At 36.3% G+C, this 20,613-nt stretch overlaps 1 protein-coding gene across 8 annotated transcripts in view; it reads right to left on the bottom strand.

The window, feature by feature from the left end:
* Positions 1 to 20,613, bottom strand: part of DMD (dystrophin) — a 1,157,417-nt gene that overhangs the window by 435,908 nt on the left and 700,896 nt on the right. For all 8 annotated transcript variants that reach the window (XM_075520648.1, XM_075520634.1, XM_075520658.1 and 5 more), the window contains one exon: positions 5,661 to 5,836. In XM_075520648.1, the coding sequence (XP_075376763.1) occupies positions 5,661 to 5,836 (176 nt within the window). The remainder of the gene's footprint in view (positions 1 to 5,660; positions 5,837 to 20,613) is intronic.

Below are 20,613 nucleotides of genomic sequence, written 5' to 3'. Positions count from 1 at the left end.
AAAATGACACAAGAAATTTTTAACAAAGATGGAAAAATACAAAGACCAGCCAGCACCACCGGTACAAGTCTGTCGACAACCTCATTTATGAGCCTTCACCTTATCAAGCTCCTATGTGAGATGTTGCTTCTCCTCCGGATATATATTCCCTTGACCTGCTCTGCCTGGCCCATGCGTTGCTGCAGTGGGAGGCTCAGCACCACACTGCAACTTCAGCCCTGGGGCTTGCCACCACCCGGGCACTTGAGTGCACACAAGGGCCCTGATGGCAAGCCACTGCCTCCTTGAGTCATCCGAAACTCCAATGTCCCCGTGGCACGACTCAGCACAGACGTGCACAGCATAATATGGCCCGATGCATCTCAGGGGACCAAAAGGCAGAGGGATCTTCTGATGGTGCAGTTTAGAAGATTTTATATTGAAAATGATTGCTGGAGTATGAAGAGGAAGAAACAGACGGGTTTTTTCCCCACTCTTTTGTCTGGGGTTGTTAGCACCTATTCAAGGGGCCATTGCAACATCCCCTAGTCTCCAAAGTCTCCCTTTCAGTTTGAGTAACACTGCTCCGGAGTACAAACTCAAACTTCTCTAAAACCTGATGCTTGCAGCAAAATGCTAACAAAAACTCAATTAAATTCCCAATTTGCTAACTATCAGTGTATCAGACTTTCAATCAAGTTTCACTTTATTCAACTGCCTGGTCTATTCCAAAGTTTGCAGTAAGATAAAATGACTAGATGTGCTAAAATTACATTCTCACCTAATTCTTAGCTGGATGAAGCTGCAAGATACAGAAACATTAAACACTGAATTCAGACTTCTACAGCTTTGAAACTCTTTGGTAAAGGCAAATGAAAGGTAACATCCTACACAAACATAGCTCAAGCATAACCTCTTGATCTTCAGTACCAAAGAAAGGAGATCCAAAGCCAGTTTTAAGTCTGTGCTTTGCTTGGGATCGGCATTTGACCTTTTAAAACTTAAAAAACAGCTTCTTTTTACTGAAAAGCAGTACAGGTTCCTCAAATTGTTTTGAGATTGGTTTGTTGTCTTGTCTGTTTTTAATTCAGTTGTCTTTTTATGGTCCAAATAATTGTCATTCATTAAATCTGCTAGACTACCACTACTACGTTAATGTTAGTGTCTAGTGACCCTACGATCAGTTTCAGTTATTTATAGAATTTCATGGTTTTGATCTGTTTTACAGTTCTTATTATGCAGGCAGTTTAATATTTATTCCAACTTATTTACGAAAACTGGATTAACATGTTGAAACTCTCAGAACTGTATCATGTATCAGTCTTCTCTTTTCAAGTCAACCAACCACAGGGTTAATGATGGTTACAGGAAATATTTTGAATTTACAGTGTTCTTTATGATTAAATAAGGTGATAATATTATGTTCTCATACAGAATAAATAGTAGACCATTTAACAATGCATCCTCAGGAAAACTGACAAAGTAATTCCTCAGAATTCTCCCCCCCAAAATATAATCAGTGCATCAGAACATGAGAAATGCCCTAGTGTGTCAGAAAAGCTAGCCCAACAGATTGCCACCAACATTGCTAACAGGAGATGGTAATTGAGGGGAGCACAGAAGACTGGCCACTTTCTTTAGTCCATTCACCTCATACTCCCCCAGAATCCCACTGTCATTAGATTAAGGATTTTATAGGGCTGAGTCATAATATTTTCCTCCACAACCTTCTGTGGCCAGTAAACCTCAGACATTCAGAAAACATAATGTAAGTAAGTAATTTTAAAATGGGTTTTACTATCTCTTACAGTTTCAAAAACAGTCTTTACCCTTTACTTCTGGTATTGAGGAATTAGTTGAATAACATGTTGTTCCATATTCAGTTTACCCACCACTTCAATTTTGTAACCCTCAGTCATATCCCTCCTGAGACTTCTCTCCAGATTGAAGATCCCCAGCTTCTTAGTCTCTCCTTACAATGCAGCCACTCCAAACCCTGGCTCATTTTAGTTGCCTTCCTCCAGCTATACTTTCTGTAAGTCCATCATACCCTTTGACATGCAGAGAGCAGATCTGCACACAGTACTCAACATAAGCATGCCACAACGTTCAGTGGCAGCAAAACAACACTTTTTTGGTTTTGTTCTCAATACCCTTACTGATGCTGCCTAAAATTTTATGGCTTTTTTGGTTGCCTCTCCATACTGAGCCTGCAAACACTGTCAGTGATAATGCCAGGATCACTTTCTTGAGTTGTAACTGCTATTCGCAAGCTCAGCACCATGTAAGCATGGTATAGACCGTTTCTCTGAAATATTCGTTAGCTCACATTTGTCTATGAGGAACATCATCTGCCACTTGTTGCCCAGCTGTTCAGTTTTGGAGTTTCCCACTATCAGCTCAGCATTTGACTACCTGAGAAAGCTTAATGTCATGGGCATCCTTGGAAATGTTACCATACACCTGTCTCCAACTAAATTCTCACATTCACGCACCTTACAAAAATATCTATGTCAGTTTCTGTTACTTCTGTAATCTTCCCCTCCCCCAGCTGATGAGTATGTTTGAATTTGGCTTGAGAAGTATGTCCAAAATGGAGTGCCTATGCCCCATCTGTAATCTGTGCAGCATTATCAAAATCAATTTCTTCCACCTTGGTAAGCAATAGCAAAATAGACTTTATAGTATATAAAATTTCCTTGCCATTTGAATAATGTGTAGCAACATTACACTTGAATTTGAAATCACTGTCAGATTTCATTTTGGAATCCACTCAATTGCTAATTTCTTCCCACTTCCTTTATCTTGAGATCTGCTGAGCCAAAAAATATAATAGAAAACAAAAATGCAATTGATCACTACTCCTCTGTTTGAGCTACTGAGAATCATCTTTCAAAGCAGAGCACAATGTGTTGACTAAAAAGAATAAAACATAAAATCTATTTTAAAATTTAGAATCAGTTTTCTGATTTGTAGAAGATTCTAAATGTTAATATCTATTTTATTTTTCTTTGAAATTATTGAATGAAAATGTATTCTACCCAGTTTGCTCTCCATTCAGCATCATTTGATTCCATTATGGTTTTAAAATGTGGTTCCATTTTCTCATTCTCAAAATTGATTTAAACAAAAATCTTAGAATCCCCTTCATAATCATAAAATTCTTTTAACCGTGAACATTTTAATTTTTAGGGAAGATAGAGAAATATTAAAGAACTATTAAAACTTAAGTGATCCAAAATATAAGCATACTGGCTTAGGATTTTGTCTGGAAAACAGTCTGTTAAAGCTATTCTGAAAAAGAGGAGTCAAAATATTTTCGTTCACCCAGATCTATTATAATTTATATTATACTGAGATACTTACATAAATTTGCCATAGTATCAACACATGCAATGAACAATGCCGCGACTATATTAGCTCTTTTGGACTGCAAGTAGAGGTAACTTCCTTCAACTTTTCTTGTTTGCCCCATGCTTTGTTCTTAATGAAAAATTGAGGCACTTTGGGTGACATGGGTTTGAAGTCCTAAAAAGAGAGAACCTGCCTGTACTCCAAACCGAATTAAGACAACTAATGAACAACTAAAAGATGCCAAAGCGTAAGAGATTAAAATCCCATTACACCAAGGCTATATGAAGACTGTGCAGCAGATAAGTCTACAGTATTTTCATGCCTAGGATCATCAATAATTGAAACCTAGCTAGAACACACCACATACTCCTGCAACTAGGCTTCTTTCCTTTGAAAATCCAGTCTGTGAGAGTGGAAAGATGAAGGGCAGGAGAAAAAGCATGTACTGGGAGGCAGCAGCTAGACTGAGAGTAGGATCTGTTTCCAAGATCTGGGAACAAAAAGCGTTCCCTGGCTCTGACACAGCCAGGAAGACCAGGCGATGAATAGAACTGCAAACTCCTCTGTTCTGATGCACACGGGTCTCACTACAGTACATCAAAAGCATTTATATCAGTTTAACACAACACTATCTGTATTCCTTCTAGAGCAATGCATTTATTCATGCAGAGGTCACTAAATGAGGTCTCTGCAGTCATAGTCCTCAAAATTACACAAGCTGTTATTCCAGAGGAAAACAAACCAACCAGTCAACAAACCAAACAGACTGAAAGGAGGAATGCATGTGCAAGTGTTTATTTAAGAACTTCATCTAGGGAACATAACTGTATTATTCCCATTTAACAGATCCTAGGCTTCCTTAAAATATAGGATGTGCCAAGAAATTCCACATACTGCTAACAGTATATGCCAAAATGCTTTGGCTTGAGCCAAAGCAGCATTCAGATACACATTTCTATCGATAAATGATGGAAAGTACAATACCAGTCTTTACCAGAACTGGAACATATTTCATATTCTCAGACAAAGCTCAACCACCAATCTCCTTCTTCTGTGTTGCCGAAGCTGCTTACGGGGCTATTAAAATGATGTTATTGTTTTGTAAGTGTTAGCACTTACATAACCTGTTACGGCTTGGAAACACAGACGGGTTTCCATTGTACAAAAGAACAGCTTTTAGCGTGATAAATAAAGGCCAAGGACTCCCTCGTGTAACAAGTAGCATTACCATCAACACCTGGAAATACAGCAGAAAAATATTTAAAGCACCGCTGTAGCTTCTGACAGCTGTAGCTTACTTGTTGCATCTCCTTCTTTTAACATGTTCCAAGTGAAACTTTAATCATGATTAAACTCAATAGTAACCTTTCAGGACACTCCTTTACCACTCCAGCCAACATTTTCACAACTTTTGCCCCCCACGGCTCTAAACCCAAAAAATGGTACATGACACATCAGAAGTAACAAAACTACTTAGTAAAAACAATTAGTAACTTAGTAAAACAATTAGTAGTTGCACACTACTAATTCTTCTAGTACGTGCCTAGCACTCATTAATGTACCTCTATAAGGAATATTCTGGGTTTTAAAAAACATGCATGAAGAAAGCTCTACCAGTGACTGTATTTTAAAGCAGAATGTCATTACCAATTTAGGCCTAGCATCTAGGTTAAGGACATATGCTTTTATAAAACCTAGTATAAACAGCAACCAAAATATTTCTTTCTTTTTTTCAACTGGAAATTCTCTTTTTAAAGAAGTCAATCCATTTTTGTATTATGTGTAACTCACTCTAGCTTCCTGTGGCTGCATGAGAAAAACAAATTGATCTGTAAGTGATTATAAATTACATTAACCAATCCATTCTTTTTATCCAACCTATGAAATGCAGATGTTAATGGCATTAGTGATGAGAAGTCAATTAGATTAGGATTAACTGTATCAATTAGCTAAGGTATTATTAGTACTACAGAGATATATTTTAATGACATACTATCAAACAGAAAGATGATAAATCAACTAAATTCTGTAAATGAAGCTCCAGTCTGTTCTACTTTTAATCAAGCAATAATGTATGCTTGTTTGGGGTTTTTTAACATTAGGAGTGGAATTATAAAAATGTGGAGTATGGGAGTGGTGGTCACCGGCAAGAGTAGGCAGAAAAGAAGAATTAAACAAATGATAGTGGATGTGAAATATACTAACTGATAATTCATTATGAATATGAAAACTCCAGAAGTTGAGAGCTCCTTTGAACATCTAAATCAGAAGTAAATCTAAAATAACTAAAAATAATTTCACAATATTTTTGCTCTCTTTTAACCTACCTCTTTTTTTTCTCTACCAGCTGTCTGCAGATCTCCTGCCACCGGGTATTCAAACTTTCCAGTTGTTCCTTCAGCTCCTTAGCATCTGCTGTTGACGACTGCTCAATAATCTCTTCACCAGTTACGTTCAATGTTTTGACAACAGTTTGCTGTCGCCCAATGCCATCCTGAAGCTCCTGCAAAATACCCAACACACACACGTATTCATAAAAATGTCAAGCACAAAACAAAATGCTTCATCACATACTGGCCAGATGGAAAGAGGTGAAAGTTTTTGCTCTCCTCTGAATTCCAACTGAAAAATCCAAAGGCAAGCAGACAGAAAGACATCTCATGTTTTTGTAACAAGTACCTTTCAGTGCATCTTTACAGCCTTTTTTCCCTTCCTGTATTCTTGCCTGCTAGAGATCATTACAGTAATATTCTGTAGATCAATTAATAAGTAAAACTTGTGAACAAATCTACTTCTACACAGCCAAAGGTATACACCATGTTTATTCAATAGCCTACAGAGCATTGTAAAATTTAAAGTACACAGTGTTTGGAGTTCCTACACAAATAAGTGATGTTGAGAAAGTAAAGAGTGTTTAAAGTACTTCTGATTCCATTAAAGAACATGTTTGTCTCCAGTTGCGAGAAGCCTGATAATCCATTCCCTCATGGGTTTTTTGGGGTTTTGGTTTTTGGGTTTTTTTGGCAGAGTTGGGGGGAACTACACTTCTAAGATAAAGTATTACTTACATTGTTTCTACTTACACAACAAAACTAAAAACTACCAGAAGATAACCAAGACAGACCATTTTTCAAGTTTTACTAAATGCATTGGCATACATTTTCTACACCTTTTATTGTTAAAAAACTATCATACCTGTAGCTGCCTTACCTCATGTTTAAAAACAACACAGTTCTGAATCTGTAGCTTAGATTTTAATGCCGTATGCCTGTTTAAGAAAGTTCATATTTATAAATAAGGAAATAAATTTTTTCATATTTTTAATCACTAGTAGAGCATGAGTATTTTTCTTCCTTGAATTCCTCAAAATGTACAAGCAGGGAAGTGTAAAATAATTTTCAACAGTTTACTGCTAAAATAAGCAGAAATTGAAATAACTTCAACAATCTACACTGTGGGATTCATACTTATGATAGGTTTCACAATCTCAGGAAGTGTGTCTGAATCCTATCTACATACAAGAGTTTTCAAGTAAAATGCTGAATCTACCTTTTCTGGAAGAAACCAAGTATTTTAGCATATCATACTCTGGAACAACATTATATGCTTGTTTTCTCTTTCTAAACGCATAATATAAATTACAGAGCAAGTTAGTAAATCTGCATATTAACATTAAATTAAATTTGTCCATGAACTGGTTAAAATTGGCAGGATACTGCTTTCCAGGAATGTAAAAGATGATCATAACTACTACTCATGCTTTTTTTTAATATATATATCTTGTCCATTAGATCTTCAGGCATGAGGTTATGATTAGAAGTTCACAAACTGAACCACACTCAAAGTTAACTTGTTTTAATACAACCACACCTCAGTTGCCAGCTACTAATTCATTAAACTGCAGAAAGTCAGTTGCATGCCCTATCCCAGCTTTTGCACAAATTTTACACAGACAGCTTGAACACCAGTACAACCTGGGGCACAGAGGTCAACGTCAGCTAGCTGCTGCGGCATTTACCCGCAGTCCTGGCCAGGAGTCGTAGCCAAGGCAGAGGTTTACACTGTTGAGACTAAGCTTATTCTTATTATACGTTCTGTTTGGTTTTCTTACAGTTTATTTTAGGTTGTTATAGAAGAGAACTCCCCCAAAATTATTCCTGTCTTTTGTACCTCTCAGTAAAAAATATTATTCTGGGGGTATTTTTCCAAACTCTTTTTGCATCCCATAGTTTCAGAATAAAAGAGTAGCTGTGATGAGCATAATGTTGCAGTAATCTGCATACTGTTTTACTATGTTTTGATAGGATGAGAAAACTTTTTCTGCTGGATCCTAGCAAGCTACAACAGTCCAGTCATGTCGCATCAAGCGCCTTGCTGGTCCAAAGTGTCCCAGTACACTTTGCTTTGCCTGTGGAACATGTAAGATTTTAAGATACCATTGTAGCAGAAACTACAAGATCTTCTAAGACCCACAAAAGACCCATAAAAGCCTCTTACTTTGAGGTATCGGATTTTCCTGTCTTGCTATGATGCACCTTAATACAATAATACCTGGTCCAACCTTTGGCTGTTATTTTCAGATACATGATTCACTACTAGGAATAAACAGCAGTAACAATCAGGTAGTTTGCCTACGTGCAAAGTTTCTCTGTTATCGTGAGGCTGTAAAGTCATTGGTCTTTCCAGTACACACTTCAGTTTTGGTAATGCCCAGCTTAAAATGAATATCTAGTTTTTGTACACATTCACTGTGTTTCACATTGATTTTAGCACTAGAACCTTTGCATATGCAGTAGGGAGCATTACACAGGTAAGTCATAACAGTAAGACGTATAGTCTGAGGAAAAATACATCACATTAAATGGCTTATTTCCAGCAAGGCGCCTGAAACAATTGTGCTATTGCATGCACCTGTATGAACTTAAGATCCATACCACTTACAGAAAAAATAACTCAGAACAAAGCTTCTACTTATATGAAGCAGGACTGTTCATTTGGAATAGGAGATCAAGGCAAGGAGAACAAAGAAGGGAAATTCTACTTCCTGAACTCCAAAGTTTTTAGAATTAAAATTTTGTAGAAATTAGAGGTTATCTCTGCACCAGCTTTTCTACATAACAGAAATAATCACCAGTCAGTATACTATTATAAAGTGAAATGCTAATTAAAAGCCCATTTAAATACTCTGAGCCATTTTCTTGCGTTCACAGCATCTTAAATTAGCTTTTCTCCCTCCCCCAGCATAGACCGAAAAAAAAAAAAAGTAACTATTACATGATTTCCACACTTATTTCAATTGACAGAAAATTAACCAAGGGAATTTTCTGATTTATCCTGTGGCATATTATGCAATAGGCCTTACAAAGTAAAAAAAGAAAACAGCTATCTCAGTGGCGGAGATGGCCTTTGAAGTCACGATCCCTAATGCCTAAATGGGAACCTCGCGCAGGACGCGTAGGAAGGAGAAGTGTGAACTTCCACCAGAACATGAGAGAAGGCTTCTGGCCATCTGGATTTCAGATCACCATAAAGAACCCAGTTTGAGATTTTCTTTTCCAAGTACTCTATGCATTTGACACTTTTCACATGATTAAATGGAAACACATATGCTGAAGTTTGTCTACATTCCACGGCCTAAGAAAAAGCAGATTTTTCTTGATACTGGGTACTGCACAAAGCACAGCAACCCGTGAAGACGTTTAGTTTTGTTAAAAAGTATTTTTGCATAAAGTGGACAAAAGCGTTTCTAACTGTTTTGCTGAAAGTCATGTTTTCACACACCCATCCCAGAGCTATGAACCACACAGATGTTTTTCACAACTTACATCAGTATCCAAAACTTGTCAACAGCTACAGTTCCCTACTCATTCCCCTCCCGTCCTTGCAACACACTTGCATGAGAGCAAGGTGCTGGGAGCCGGCAAGAGGTTGCCTCCCTTGGCCTTACAGTTCATGGTGCTACAGAAGGAATATTGACATTGAATCTGCTTCTTGTAGTTTCACTTGACATTTCACCCCTTCATACAGAAATGGCAAAGCAAAAGGGCATGTTGCCCTTTGGATTCCCAGCTTACTCAGGCGGCCATCCGAGATACTTATACTTGCAATTATACAGTTTCTAATCACTTTATGAACAGAGTGAGCAAACAAACTTAATTAAAAAGAAGATGTTTATATAATATTTAAAATAAAACAACTCAGAAAAGACAAGACCTCATCATATTCATACACACAGAGCTAATCACAATTTTGAGTGGATTGCAGATACTTCTATGTACTTTGTGTTTTCAACATCTTGCATTTTTAGCGGTTAAGAAAAGCAGATGATAATATAAATACCCATCACACTAATTTTTCTTTCTTGTGATTCCCAAGCATAAGTAAGCAGGGAATGACATACCATTAAAGTAAGGTTTAAATATTCTCTCAGACTAAAAATTGCAAAAACAGTATATTAAAGGACTTCTACCTCTCATACAGATGGTTTTACACTTGGATAATTACCTCAACTAATTTTGTATAATAACATAAAACTGCCAAGACATTCATATGATGCTTCTTTGCTTCAATTAATTTCTTTTTATTTTCCAAGATTTACCTAAAACGAGAAATTATGCACACTCTTTCAGAAAACTTCCAAGTGGAATAGAAGCAAAAAAGAAATATGGGGTAAACAGAGGGGAAAATCCTCACCAAAGTCAATAGGGCTCTTTCTGCAATAGCGGGGGACTCTGCCCATAATCAGCTTGAAAACTCTGGACTAGTTCACTATTGGTTTTCACTTTTGTTCTCACTTGTACTTTCTGGTCCTAGAAGCAAGTGCTTAGTGACAACACAAGAACAGCTGCTTTATGATATTTTTTGAATCAAACATAAAAAAAGGAAATGGGGAAAAAAAAGGAAAAAGTAGAAAGAGAAATTCCCAAAGGAATTTCTTAACATGACACTTTCAGCATTATTTCTGAGCCCACCAAATGTATGTAGAACCCTATTTCAGTTGTACCTCCAAACATTCAGAAGTTTCTGCATCAATATTAGTAATGTGACTTGTAAAGCTGTTCTTGAGATAATTATGCAGGATAGTGAATATTAATAAACAAATCACAACTGCTTGTGACAAAGTTGACAAAGTTGATAGTAACACCATTATTCTTTAGAAAATACTTTCCAAGTACATCATATGTTGCTTTCCTAAGAAAATTAAAGATCTGAGACACCCTAAATCTACAGGCATTCCTAGTATCACCTTGGCAATGGCTTTCAGTTCATACCCTAAATATGAGGTGGGAACCCCCTAAAAGGGAGAGAGAACAAGAATATCTAACACTAAAATACATTTCTATCTTCCCTCTCCTCTGTTTTAAATTTCCTTCCCATGCTGCTTTTCCTTTTATTATTTTCAGTTGAATTATTTGGTCGTTTTACTATTCATTGCCATTTTATTTCTCATTCTGTTTTTTTCTTTTTCACCCTCTCCCAGTCAGTCCTGTGGCTTGCCTTCCCCTAACTACAACCACAGATCAATTAAAAAAAAAAAAGCAACATTGGAGATCCTAGGGCTAGTCTTATTCACTAGCTTACTGCACATCACTACAAAGAGAAGTGTTTTGTTTTCTGGGGGCTGCCATCCTTGTGCTTACGGACTTCAGCCCATTTAAGTTTGCTTTCACTTTCACAGTTATATCACTCTTTTTCCTTTAATCTTCTTTCCGTAATACATTTAATTTTATGAAACTGCATCATTCAAGGAGCCAAAGGAAATTCCCCCTTAATATGGACGATCAGTGTGTGCCCTGAAGTCAGGTTAACAGGACACACAATGATGCTCCATTTAATGACATCTAAGAGTTACCCTGCACAAATTTCCATGTGCAACTGTGCACATGGACTTTAGGGACACTTTTATGTATCAAGGTCCAGTAGATAAGACTTTTGGATACCTAAAGATGCCTGTACTTTGTGTGGAGCAGGCTGATTCTTTGTGAATCACCTTGTAACACATGCATTTGAAATGCAGCGACGTATCCCTGTTGATACAATCACAGTATTTTACCTAACTAACAAAATGAATGTGAACAATATGCTCACCACAGTGGTTCCTCACTGACATTTGATCCTCTTTTTAAAGCCCTGACTGTGCCTTCTCCTTGGTTTAAACAGCTGCCAGTAACCTTATTTTCCCAAATAAAACTGACAAAAAGCTATTTTGTCAAATCCAATCCTACATCAAACAATTTTATCTACTACATAAACAATATGTAATTATAAAAAGTTATGGTACTTCAGTTTTATAGAATTTTTTTATTTGAAACATCAGGATTTTTTTTGTGTGTTGGTTTTTTTTTCCCCTCAATGGACACTTATTAACAGTTCAGTATCTATGTTGCAATAATAATTCTACACATTTGCTTAATCTACCATTATCAATATAATGAAGAGTTTATTATACTTTCTGTTATTTTTTCCTGAGAAACTATGATTAAAGTTTTTGTAGACAAAGAGAAGTAACTTATATAATTGATTAAACAATTTACCAACCAGTTTTGAACAAAATATGTTACACCATCACATCCCTAGTTGCCACCTTTTTTTCCTGATGCCTATCACAATGCTCGTGACAGCTGACCAGGCAATATGAGGAAAAGATAAATTATTGGTTCAGACAGATTCCTGGTACTAATTAAAATAGGAAAAAAGATTTGAGTGGATGGTGATTTGAAGTAAACCAGTTTGATTGCTTTTCCTGTAGTACGTAAATTAGACATTCATCAGAGTTCTTACCCACTTACCCAAGTGGGTACCAGAATGGCATCATTTCTTTGACTTCATTTGTTATTTCTTAGTTAACTTGTACATATATCATGCAACTTCTTCTGCAATCTCATTTTCACTTGACATTGAATGAAACAGCATTTTACTGTTAAACTTAATCAGAAACTATTCTATAAGCAATCCTACCAACACTTTCCTCTTTTCATTGTGGTAGACAAATGTGCTTAATAATTTATTGTTATGAAAAAGCCCCATAGCAACATGAAGAAATACCATAAATAAGCTAATTTCTGTCAGAGGCACTAGCTGGCACAAAATGTTTTAAGAAAAAAATATTGCACTGCCTTTCCTTAATTTAGGGTAAGCTACAGATCCTAAAAGCACGTAAAGGTACCATGTACCACTTTTAGAAATCTGTAATCTTGAATTTGACATTAATGTGCTATTCTTCAGTCATTTGCATAAATCTCTCTTTTGCCTTAAATTGTATAAAAGCATAAGGTTGACATAAGAGTATATACCCAGATGCACCAATATAAATCAGAGAACTGTGAAAACATTTGGTGGAAAACTATCCCCACTACAATTTGCTAGCATTTGGTTACCAGAATGAATTTATCCATTAAGATGCACCTCTGTTCAAGTTTCTATCAGAAATAAGGAAGAAATTAATTTTCCAGGCAGTTAAATCACATTGATTTAATCTGGAGACACATTACTGGCTCTTTGTTAGGATTAAAACAATCAACAAAAAGTATATGTTGTTTCCTAGCTGTTTGGTTATAAGCAGCTACACAATCTTCATTATTATGTGCGCATTATGTTTGTTATTGTGGTATTATTATGAATCATGGAATCTCAGGGCAGCTGATGGAGATGGAAGAAGTGAAAAAGCAGTAAAAAATTGAAGGCAATGTTTGCTAAAGAGACGACAACTTAAAGCAAAGTGTTTTCATCTTAGTGTAAGTTATTGGAATTATTATGGTTTGAATATTATTATGAACTGTGTGAAAAGAGCAGCATTTGAAAGAATTTACAGTAGGCTCTGGGCATTTTCTACCTACAAAGCAGAACTGAGTGCGTTTTCTCAGTTGTACTGGGTTTGTACATCAACTGTATATGAGAAACCAAAGGAAAAGAAAGTTGCTGCAGACCTGTTTTCTGAGTAAACAATAAATACTGTAAAATAACAAGGAGATTTCATTCTCACTTTATTTGACTGAAATTGTTAATAGAACTATTTGTGGAGTAAGCAACAGTTTATATAAACAGTTTACAAAGAATATCAAAATTTTGCTTGATTTGGTATGCAAACTGCTTGGTTGGAGAGCCTTAGGAAAATACTATTCCATCCTGCTTTGTATATTATTTATTTTTTTCTATATTTTGATGCTGTTTAATTAGAAAAACACAAGGTCCAGTGTTGCCCTGGATGCACTGCTCACTGTCCATGACTGCTATTGTACACAAAGAAATGTGGGTACAATGCAACTCCACAATTGTACATTTTAACAAATTAAATGGAGATATACAACTTCTCACATTCTGCTAAAAGCTTCTAATCAGAAAGAGTCCCAGATTTGTTTGAAAGTTTTAATGTCTGCCAGACTTTAACCCTTGACTGCGTCTTCCTTCTAGAAACAATGACAAATTCGTTCTTCACAAAACAAGGCATAAAGGCTGAAATCCCTGTATTTTACATATACAAATTCTTCAGTCTAGCCTGCTGTCCTTCAAGAAGCAGCAGTCTACTATACTTTAATAGCCTAGTAACTTCACACTTCAGCTTGCTACAGTAATTCCAGGTTCTTGTCACTGCTGCCTGTGCTGTTATCAACTATAACTCTAAATGCATCTCCAGTTCTTCTTACAAATACTTACTGATCTTTCCTTCATAATTACCTCTTGAGGAGGTAGGACTTGTTACTCTGAATTTCACCAAAGTGACAATATCTGGCTTAATGAGAAGATCAAGCAAAAGTTTTGTCTGGTTCCCTGTTCACTGTAATGAAAATAAGTTAAACTGAATTTGTTTCTTCTTCTAATGGAAGTTTCGCATACCTTTAAATCCACAGGGGCAAGAAAGGAAAGAGGAAGTCAAAGCTTGCAAACCGAAATTTTCCCTCAGGTATACCTACTGCGATGAACCTATTTTGAAGACTTTTATCAACTTTGTCTCAATTTCCTTGCTCCTCAGAATGATCCAACTTGGAGTTTAGAATAACTTGATATTGGCTCTTGAAAACCTTCTGAAACCAATAGCTGAGTAACTGCAGTTCTAAAAGCTGCCTCCTACCCCTGCCCAAAGAGGTTCCAGAAATCTGTGCGTTACATTTTTGTCTTTGCTTTCCTTTAACCTTGCCTGGACAAAAGGTTACAAAACACTCTCTGGGCCTTAGAAGCACTGAAAAAAAGATATATTATTGGTTCAAGATGAGAGCTGACCTTGGCAATTTAGTCATTTTATTAAAAATTATTTAAATAAACAGTATTGTCTTCAAATGCTGACAGTTTGCAATCATCTAACTCCTTGTGGTTTTATAAAGATATTCACCAGGAGATTAATAAAGAAAAAAAAAAAAAAGAGCATGTTTTTCCCATTATTTCCAGTGGTCCATAGTTGTTAAAATGGGCCATATTCCTTTAAATTTGCTTTTCACATCCCTTTCTAGTGTGACACAAAATTGTGATGAAAATAATTTCTGTACTAAATCACAAAGTGCATGACCAGAGGTCTATTTTGTGTTTCTAACCCAAATTACACAGTTGCTTCTTATTGGTATATTAATTCAATTTAATTTTAGAACTGATTTAGAAATACTTCAGGGAGAAAGAAGAGACATTTTTTTCTGCCAAAATTCCTTTGCTACTGCATATTAACTATAATGCTTCAGGTTAAATACATAAAATTGAACTGTAAGTCCAAAAGCCTACTCACTGATTTTGTAGCACACATGTATGCCACTGAAATATATTAATTTCCATATTGATGTAGCACCAAAATGTAAAAACAAGCCTCTACCAAAGAACTTTTCTATTTACCTGTACACATAATAGTACTAAGTTGGGACTATGGCCCGATTTGATACCATGTTTAATTTGCAATTTCTGATACGTAAAACATTTTGATTTTTTACATGCTCTGCAAAGCTATAACTGAGCAAACAATGTCAACGATAAGAAAAATTGCGTCCTCCATCTTCAATCTCTTTCCAGCTATCACAAATCACACTATTCACATAATAGGTCCCAGTATATTAAAAATAACAGCATGGCCTAGTTTCTTCAAACATAGCCTATTCTTAAGTTTCGAAGGACATCAGTAATACTGGTGGAATTACCTTAATATCAGGCCAGTGTTTTCAGCTAAGTAAGTGATTTTATTCCAACTCAATGTGAACGCAGTTCTTCATTTTTCTGCCATATTTAAATCAATTGATTTTTCTTAAATTAAAAGCAGATAGTTATTACACTTTTACGATTTCACAGCTTTTCCTGGTTCTTGCAGAAATATCCATACCCTTTCAGGAGCCAAGTCATGTCCTATATACCTCCTGTGCTTCAAAACTAGAAAACTTCTATTTGTTTTCCTATGGAATCTATAGCTTGAAAGTACCACCCCTAGTCTTTAATGCAGCAGCACTGGAATAAATACATGTGCCTCAGCATCCTGTTTTCATTTCAGTCCTGATATTTAAGGTGTTATATATTACCCCTTTCTTTTGAAATTACTAGATTGTCATTTGCCAGTGCCTCTGGCTATGAAAAAAAATACCCATTACATAAAAGTAGCAGACTGGAAATATTGAACAAGCTATATATATTGACTCTCTGGTGCTGGTCATTTATAGCCTCCCTTTAAGACAAACTACTGCAGATATTGCCACTTTCAAGCATTTGGGAGACTATTTATATAACCCTCGCTTTCTGGGTTTTCATCCACATCTTTTACACTTCATTTTAAGCAAGTTAAAATAGCATATACATTTTTTCAATCAGAAAATCCATGCATATTTGTTCTACACCACTAATATTAAAAAATGCTTTTTGACAGGCATGAGAAATGTTTCTGGATACTTTTTATTCTATGGAAACTGTGCAAAATCAGTCACGTACCAGATAAGACAGAAAAACCCACCACTACTCATGTTGTGCCTGCTTATAAGGAAGAATAATGGCAAAAAGATTTGGACCGGTGGTCAGTGTACCCGGACTTGACTGCAACTGTAGCAAGTCATAAAGGAATAAATGTATCCTGGGCAATATCCAGCCTGAAAAGTGGCTTCCCACTTGTGGAGAATTATGGTGATAGGCAAGAGGATGAGTCGGTTTAGGCTTGCAACTGTTTACATACAGACAGCTTCCAGTGCAAAGCAAGTAAAATGGTAATAGGTACCATGTACAGCCTCACTTAATTTAACTGTTATACATTGCTGCATTATGGCCTTGTATTACAATAATATCTGAACAAACCACAGGTTCTGGTTCAATGAGATAACAGGCAAAACTCAAATATTGCCTGAAACTTCAATTTGGTTAAAAACAGAACAAAATAAACCAGCAGAAATACTCATTTTTCAAAAAGAAGAGGAAAAATATTATAGCAACATAGTTATTTCCCTGCCTTGCCCTAGAAGTGTAATATAGCATAAGGTCAACTTTCTTGACCTTACGAAAGACGCAAAAATCCCCACCAAATCATTTACCGAAGGATTTTGGCAGCCCGAATTAATCGTCCGCCTTGTGCTTCTCCTCCTCCTCCCGTCACCATTAAGGCAGCGTTTGCCCCAAGCCTCTGAGCAATACTAACCGGTGGGAGAACGTCAGTGGCGAGGGACAGACGACAAACCAAGCGGTTTGTAAGCAGCTATCATGTCATCGTCATTCTTCCTCTGGTTTGATTCTGAGATCCTTCCTTTGCCTTTCATATCCCCACCACCTCCGGATTCCTCAGAGCTGTTGCTTTAGCTCTTTTAGTGCTGTCAGAGGAGAGGCTTTCTGTCCCAATTGAGTCATATTAATTTCAGGAGACTGGCTTCACTCCCTACAACAACCACTGGGGTGATTCTCTACCCCTGCTACACTCTGTTTTCTTCAGTCTCTAATAGACTTAGCCTGTGTATCCATCTTGTTCCTTCTTCAGAGCACAATTATAGCATTTGGGGTCTGATCTTTTATTAATTCAAATGCTTGCCTAAGAATGCCAGTGTTGCTACTCAGGGGATATCTGATTTACATATTCCCATAATTTCATTTCTGATTGCTAAATTCATCAGCTTGCTTCAAAGTAGTTGATATTACAAACATAATAAGACTTTCAGGAACTGATGTTCATTGCATATTTAATGCTAACATATTTTTCTCAGTACAGCACTGCATTTTCAACACTCAAATCAATATGTTTATTGGAAAATTTGCTTTCAGGGGAAAACATGCATCTTGACATCCTGGTCCTTTAGGTGAAGAGAAGCAGGCTGAGTTTTAAACATCAAGGCTTAGAAATAAAAATAAATTCATTAGGGGTTTTTTGTAACAAAGCAATACACTAAGCTTAATACGTAAGAAATTATTCCACTAAAATCAAATCAGCTGTGATAACTTTTACAGGCACTCAGTACTAACTGCTGGACAACAATTAACTTCAGTTTGGCTCTTCTCCCCTCTTCAACCAGAGGTAAAATTGAAATAGCTGTATCAAATCTGAGAGAAATATGTGTTGAGAACAGAGGAATGCCAGGCTAAGGATGGGGAGACAGGAAGCAAAAAAACTTGGCCTGAATAGTAATTCAAAAAACACTACTTCTCTTTCTGAAGATGTGTCACTATTTCATAGACTTGTTATAAAAGCAAACAAAAAAAGACCTTGTTTACATTTTTTTCTTTACTGAAATATTTAATAAGGTTATAGGGCTTTACTGGAGACCTGTTCCATACAAACATATGACGCAGAAGCATGAAACTGTAAGTTGTTTAACGTGTTCGGCTTCCCTGGCTCATGGATGCTGGGGGCACTCAGTAATACTTTGAACAAGGTCCCAGCAAAGAGGCTTTTGGGGAAAAAAAACCCTGTACTTCTATCAAGTAACATTGCATGGGGAAGACATTAAGTAAAAATCAGACTCCTTTTCACTTTCTAAGGATGATGTATAACATCTGCTAACTTCCAAGTTTCTAAAACTTTAATATTTAAATTAGTCATGAATACAGTTTTCCATGTTTAGAAAAGTTGAGGCAGAGTTAAACCAGTGCCATTTGTAGCTCATTCTGATGACATCCAAACACTAACTGTGGTATCATCTGAGAACGAAAGCCATATACCAACACTACATTAATAAGGTTATTTTAATAAAGCGTGAATACAGTTTGTAGCAGTGTTATAATAATAGAAAGGTAATATTGATCACTGCATTCTAATTTTATCTGCAAGGTGCTACACACAGGAAAACCATCGTGTTTTACCCAAAAAGATTGTTTTTATTTAGGGAATTCTGTGGTGTTTCCTTGTTTTTATTCAGGGAATTCTGTGGTGTTTCCTTGTTTTTATTCACAAATTTCTACACTTAAATTTTACACTGAATTTCTATGCTGGGACATAGTTTCAATCAGCATATTTCATTTTGCTTTAAATACTTCCTTTTCAAATAAATAATTCATTTTTTTTAGTGACAATATGATCTTAGATGGTTTAAATTATTATGTTTTATAATCATAATATGACAAAAGCACATTACATCCCATCAAAGAACTGGGACATGTAGAAACCTTCAAAAAATCCAAGTGAAAAGTAAGTTTTACTACAATAAAGGAGTCCTGTCTTCTAGTACATAACAGCCTCTCCCAAAATGAGTTTAAAAATGAGTCCACATATACAAATGGTTTTGTCTACTTATTTTGTATCCATATTAAAAATAATACAATAAGAATAAACACACAAAAATATCACCAGAAATAATACTATACTAGAGATCTATCAAAAATTTTATCAGAACCAATTAAGTTATTTTCTGCATTGCAGCACCTCTCACAGCAAGAGAAAACGGTTATCAATGGCAGAAGAATTTCTTCTGGTTCAAAGTTAATATATTGATTTCTAGCTGAAGGGCAAAAAATCTACAGAATTTCTCAAAGTCAGTCAACAAATCACTAAAATCCCATTTAAGAAGTTAGATAAAACTAAATATTGCTAATAGTTTAATAATCACCAGGAAACAGGGGAAACAAATCAGATGTTCTTTGCAGCCTTCAAAACTGATTTTGTTCCTTAAAAAATGAGAACAGATCAAACTGTACTTAGCATATTCCACAATTATTTTGGGCAGAATGAAGTGTTTACAGTTTTCTGAATAATTCTGACCAAGCCATTTCTCTAACTGCAGATAATTCTGCTTCACGGTCATTTTTAACATTAAAAAAAAAAAAAAAAGTAGTCTTTTTCTTCAATCCGCCATGACACTTCATACCTATTACACACATAGCTTCTGCAGAAGGCCGGCCATGAAATTCTAACCTTAACATAAAATCACAAAATATTTGTTTAGATATAAAATCCACTTCTCCATTTCTGTTTTTCTGCAGAATCACTAACAGCTACAGGATTGAGTATGCATGCCTTAAAGAAATCACCATGATAAACAATTTTTCTGGGCATAGAAAAGGAAATCAAATACGGGGTTCTGTTTGGTAGCTCTTAAAAAGTTCAAAGAGGTCTACCTGGCAATAACTCATAATATTTCCTTATTTAAAAACCCAATGTATGCATGCCAACAGGCGCACATTTCTCCTTCAGCCCGTATTTGAAATGTTAGTGCTTTACTCTCATGTGAGATTTGAAGGGTAAGGAATAGATCCTATCGCTGCACCAAAACTACGAACCCCTCCTCCACTCTCCAGCTCCTCAGGGAGGACCTCCACCGTGGCTTACCAGGAACTGCCCTGTGCACAGAACACATGTCTGTGCGGGACACCCTGCAGCAATCTGGAACGCGCTACCTATACAACTGCTCACCTATCCTGCAGACTCTCTCATCTACGCTAAACTGCTATGGGGAAGGCAGAAAAACACCCCAACAAATCATTCTCTAAGAATGGACCTGATGCAGTTTTTTGCTCTCCTTGTCCTCTCTATCTCCCATCCCTCCCGCTACAACAGCTCCAGCTCTTCCATCTCTCTCACTAGGCAAGGCAGAGCAAGTACATCATAGTCTGTGGACCAAGATTCATTCACTTCTTAGCTTGGGGATTGCTAACAAAGGAAACATTTAGCTTTTGACCTCTGCTTCTCTCTCCCTCAATGCCAGCACTGAGACGTGCCCTCCCCAGCTACTAATATTCTAAGGCCTGTAGGAACTTAATTACTGGGAATCTCTACCTCTGCTTCCGATTTGATTAAAAATGAACAGTGAATTCAAAAATCATTACAGACCATGCTATGAAAGATAGATAGGCTGAAGCCAGACAATGACATTTCATAAGCTCCATTTACACAGGAAAAGAGGCTGAAAAATCCCT

Source organism: Mycteria americana, chromosome 1 (genome assembly GCF_035582795.1).
Source record: "Mycteria americana isolate JAX WOST 10 ecotype Jacksonville Zoo and Gardens chromosome 1, USCA_MyAme_1.0, whole genome shotgun sequence".
In the NCBI taxonomy this organism is placed as follows: domain Eukaryota; kingdom Metazoa; phylum Chordata; class Aves; order Ciconiiformes; family Ciconiidae; genus Mycteria; species Mycteria americana.
Note: the sequence above shows the minus strand (reverse complement) of the source record. Positions and strands in the feature narration are given on the sequence as shown.